Source organism: Rhinichthys klamathensis, unplaced genomic scaffold, assembly GCF_029890125.1.
Source record: "Rhinichthys klamathensis goyatoka isolate OS25496 unplaced genomic scaffold, OSU_Roscu_1.1 h1tg000997l_1, whole genome shotgun sequence".
NCBI classification, from domain to species: Eukaryota; Metazoa; Chordata; class Actinopteri; order Cypriniformes; family Leuciscidae; genus Rhinichthys; species Rhinichthys klamathensis.
Window position 1 is genome coordinate 80,001 of NW_026607295.1, and position 5,000 is coordinate 85,000.

Genomic DNA, 5,000 nt, shown 5'->3' on the forward strand with positions numbered 1-5,000 from the left:
CACACACACACACACATTGTAGGGCCGCGCATTAGGCTGTGTGACACCAAACGACTAATCGACAACAAAAGTGTTTGTCCACAATGTTTGTCAACACAGTTTATAATGTTTCAGCCCTATGATCATCATTATCATCATCATCATCACCACACATACAGAGCCGTTCATGTTCACATTCATGTTAGTTCACCAGCTCGGTCAGTATTTGAAGGAAAATGTCTAGGTTACGACTATAACCTCTGTATAACCTAGAACAGGGACCTCGCACTCGACGACGCTTTGGGGGGGAACGCCTCCACGTGAACCGGTGTCTGAAACTCTTATCTAATCACGGCAATCCTATTGGCCGGCGACAGCCTATGATGTCACTATTAGTGCAACCCGGAAGTATATCAGGGGAGCCTGGAGAACATGTCAACAACTTATCATCTGAAGGGACTGTTCAGCATGCATGGCTAGCGACGCAGTGTCCCGTTCCCTGTTCTCAGGGATCAGAGGTTACAGTCGTAACCTAGACGTTCCCTTTCGAAAGGGAACTCGCACAGTGTCAATGACGCTTTGGGGAACGATATACAAACCCACCATGCTGAGGGGAGTGCATACCAAATTATAGCTGTGACAAAAAAACGTATCCCTTCGGGTCACATACAGGCTGTCAGTGACAGTATTCCTTACGGCCACAGTCCAAGCTATAAGCCTCAAAGAGGCCTCCGATACAATGAAGGCCTACCAAGGCCGCTCACAGGCTTGGGACCAACAGCTTCTGTGGAAGGGGTTCCTTTAAGGGAATATGGCCAGGGGGTCCGAAGGAGTCTCATCCAGTCACTTTCTGAGGGGGACATGAAGTCAACCCCACATGCCACCAGGGAGGCTGACCTGGTCTAAATTACTGACCTAGTCTTGCCAACAACTTGTCTGTCTCCTAAACAGAGTCTCTAACATATTTTGCCTCACTTGTGGAGGCGTCCGATAGAGAGGACTGCAGATAGTGGCAGTGGAGGAGTCCCAGTGGAGGCTGGGCACTCTAAAAGGGACCCTAATAAGGGGAGTAACGACCCTTTAAAGCAAGGGGAGTACAATCTTACGCTACCGGACTATCGAGGAGGCCTACTGTAAAGCCTAAGGTGCTTCGGCTCTAAGGGAGCATACTCAACCATCCAATCAAATGGGAGGGAGTAACTAATCTGTCTCTACCTGAGCCTGGGTGGTGAAGGGTGATAACATACGAGCTCTGGGTAGCAAAGTACTCTAATTAATGACCCTAACAAGGGGAGTACTATCAACATGACCCTGAGGAATGTATCAGGGTCGAGGCCTATTATCTTGTATTTTTTACAAGACAGATTTTATATTCTCTACTAAACCCAATGAAATGGGGGCCACAGTATGTGGCCAACGACATTCAACCTTATGACTTGAATTATTTTTTTCAAGGGGCTTTTGTTCAAGGGGCTTTTATTCAATGTCTGTTTGATGCTCAGCGGGAAAAAATCTTTTTTAATTTGAAGGCCTAGCTGGATATACTAGCTACAATACTCAGCTCTAAAGGGCGGAGCCCTGAGCACACTGCTTCTTACTTTCTAGAGAGAAAGGCCATGAGATATCTGCATTGGAGGCTTTTTGAAGATAGGCTGTTACCTATGCCTAGGCCTTGGCTAGACGACTCTTGTAGTAAGAGGAGGCCAGTACTAGGAAAAACAGGGATAAATCTCCTGATGGGCTCTAGCTCTATGGAACCTACACTCAGATACTGAGAGGCTCAAGGCAAGAACGCTTAGCAGACCGCCACCATTTTCCAAGTCACTAAGCCTAAGCCAGATATCGAGGCGGCCCAGGGAAGGCTGACACGTGAATATTATATGACTGAAGTTAAGAGCTATAATCTCAAAATGACTCTCAAAGTGAGAGGAGATCTGCTGCTCTAGTATAAGGTGGCTATTAAGGTGGACCGACGAGGGCCAAATGCTTGGCTCTGTAGTTCTACCTGGAGCTTGACAGAGTGGTGGCCTCAGTAGAATAACTCCCGCTAGGGAGGAAGCCATCTCACACAGAATGTCTGTTTGATGCTTAGATGAACGGTGGCCTGACTAGAGAATGTTCCATATAATAAAGCCAACCCGTTCACTACCACAGATTGGCACTACCCACTACATAAGCCTGATGCCTCTAACATAAGAGGAGGCATCTGGGAAAGGTATGCATAGCCTACCTATATATGGGAACTACAGGGCCCTAATTTTACCATCCTATAAAAACCCTACCTAACACCCCCATAATACTTTCTAACAGGGAACAGTGGTTTACTGTTCAACCTTACTAAAACTCTTGTAAAGAGAGAAGACCTACAGAGCTCAACCTGCTGCCTGTAGAGCGATGGTCTAAACGACATTCAAAAATGGAGGTCTTTCACCATAAAGAACTCAAAAGAGCGCACTTACTACCGAACCCGACGCCAGACCCACAGAAGGGTTCCATATTGAAGGAATAACTCATCATAGGTCCAGCCTCAGGGCTGATGAAGAAGCGGTCAGGGTGAGGAAGCGCAGATTCAGGCCGCAGTGTTATGCGGTCCAAATCTTTCAGCAGATCAGCCTGGTATGCTTGCAACACCGCCATTGTGTGCAAGGCATCACCAGCTAGACCTGCCGCGTAGGCCCTGCCATTTTAGCTCGACTCTCTCTTTTTTGTGGCTTAAAAAGCAGGGCTGGAGCACTCAGTGTCGTTGCCGCTCCAGTCGCGAGATATTTCCCGAACATCTTGTCAATTGGAGCATCAACACATACCTGTGTTCGCGCATCCCCTCAACATCAGCATAGTTTGTGCGCTGATGGCGATGAATGAGCACTGAATACGGGTTCTTCCATGCCTGTAGATCGGGCAGGAATGCAAGGCTCACGGAAAGAAACTGTTCGTCAAGTCTGCCACGAGCGGTCTCTTCCCTCACGCGCTCCTACGGCAGCAAAGCCTCGCTGAGCGCGTTCCATAACATTCACAACATACGCGGGGCAGGGTGGCTGTGAGAGATCGGTTTGTACAACCTCTTCACCCTCATCAGCATCTCCTGCTCTCTTGGGATGGTTGTTTTTATATCCTGCAGCTCACTCTCGTGAGCCTCCGAGGGGCGTGAGAGATTAACAATTCTCTCAAACTCCTCAGCGAGCTCCCTCTGAAACCGCACGATTCTAATAGGAAACTCAAAGTTGGCACAAGCAGATCCCTCAGGAACTGATCGTGTGTGCTCTCATCCCAAACAATAAACGCACAAGTTGTGTGTGTCATCAGGTGTCAAATATCTTAGACACGGTTCCACACACTTCCACTTCCACGTTTTCACAAGCCATGATTACCTTTTTGAAGTTTTCAGGTTGAAGCGTACAAACAAAACGCACATCATAGGCTGTCACCGGCCAAAAGGATTGCCGTGATTAGATAAGCGTTTCAGACACCGGTTCACGCCATCGACGCAGTGTGAATTCCCTTTCGAAAGGGAACTGCAACCTCAACCAGGCCACGTTAGTGTTACGCAACTCATCATTTACATTAGCTTTATATTTGTAGTCTTTGTAGACTGAATTCAGTGGAGTTTGCCGGCATTGTACAGTTAAACGCACCTGAAGTCACTCACTGTCAGTTAAACGCACCTGAAGTCACTCACCTGCTCTCCGTCGGCCTGCTCCTCCTCCTGTGTCAGAGCCGCCAGCTGATTGGCTCTCTGCTCCATCAGACTGACATACAGAATGGGATTGGACAGAGCCTCGATCACATCTGACACCACAAACACAGTCAGGACATGAACTCTTTCAGAAGAACTCATGAGCAGATATGAGTCTTAACGTACAAAAATGAAATGCTACAAACAACCTGTTTATTTGTCTCTCGTACCTGCGAAGGTGTCTGGGACGTAATCCTTGACCTCAGTGTAGACGAACACAGACGACAGCGTCAGCGCTTGGTTCTTCTCGTTCCTCAGACTGATGTAATGATATCCTGCAGCAGAGAGATGCGCTCTTTACCCATCAGCCACTGCACCGCAATGCCGGTTCACTTCGAGAGAAACTAAACAGATACTTGCCAGGTCGGATGGCACACACTGGGATGATGCGATGGCCGATACATCTCCCGTTGTCTTCGTACACAGCTATTCTCAGTGACGCGAGTGTGGGAAGGACCACCTGAAACAAACGGTTCATCAAAATCTGACTGTTTCATGATGATTTAGTGTTTGTTCACACATACTCTTTTGAAGACCATCGGCTCTTCATCCCACACTGGATTGACAGCATTGCTTTGGGACGTCTTGGTCTTGAACGCTTTCCGTTTGGTGTCCACCGGCAGGCCATACATTTCCACCTCCACGTAAACACCGACTCTCTTATCACACAGGAACTGAGCGGAGATGATCTGTTAATGACACGGGAACCTCATCAACACTGTGAGGAAGATCCAGACATTCACTCTCAATCTGATGGATTCGGCAGAAAATCACGATGCACTGAAATGAACATTGTGCAAACGTGCTGGATTTAAACGAGTCTTTCATTTCAGCCAGTGTTCTACAGTAATTCTGTATATGCAGAGATTACAGCAGATGCCCTCTATCACTGTGATCTTTCAATAACAGAGACGCAAACAAGTTTTAAAAACATTTGTCAAATACACTGACTACTGTATAGAAGAAAATACAGGTAACGAAAAACACTGTTATTAAAGTTTCCAGGCTGAGTACCTCCTAGTGCAAGCTTAAAGACACCAGATTCTAGTTATACTAGTTAATATCATATTCTTATTGATATTCAATATTCCTACAGTTCAGATTAATGAACTTAAGATGTAGAGATGGCTTGGGTTTTAAAAGTATTTATGAGGTTGGCACCCTATGAAGAGATTAGAATCAGTCAGCCATTCAGCTTTATTTACAGTATATAGCGCTTTTTACAATACAGATTGTTTCAAAACAGCTTTACAGAGATCACAGGAAAATAATGTTGTAATAATATTGC

General features: G+C 46.4%; 1 protein-coding gene across 2 annotated transcripts in view; it reads right to left on the bottom strand.

Annotated features, from left to right (window-relative positions):
• The window catches only part of LOC130078821 (1-phosphatidylinositol 4,5-bisphosphate phosphodiesterase beta-1-like), a 66,859-nt gene that overhangs the window by 60,947 nt on the left and 912 nt on the right, over positions 1–5,000 (bottom strand). For both annotated transcript variants that reach the window (XM_056244510.1, XM_056244511.1), the window contains exons 2-5: positions 4,237–4,401; positions 4,073–4,172; positions 3,883–3,987; positions 3,656–3,765 (exon numbers count right to left, since the gene is read on the bottom strand). In XM_056244510.1, the coding sequence (XP_056100485.1) occupies positions 3,656–3,765; positions 3,883–3,987; positions 4,073–4,172; positions 4,237–4,401 (480 nt within the window). The remainder of the gene's footprint in view (positions 1–3,655; positions 3,766–3,882; positions 3,988–4,072; positions 4,173–4,236; positions 4,402–5,000) is intronic.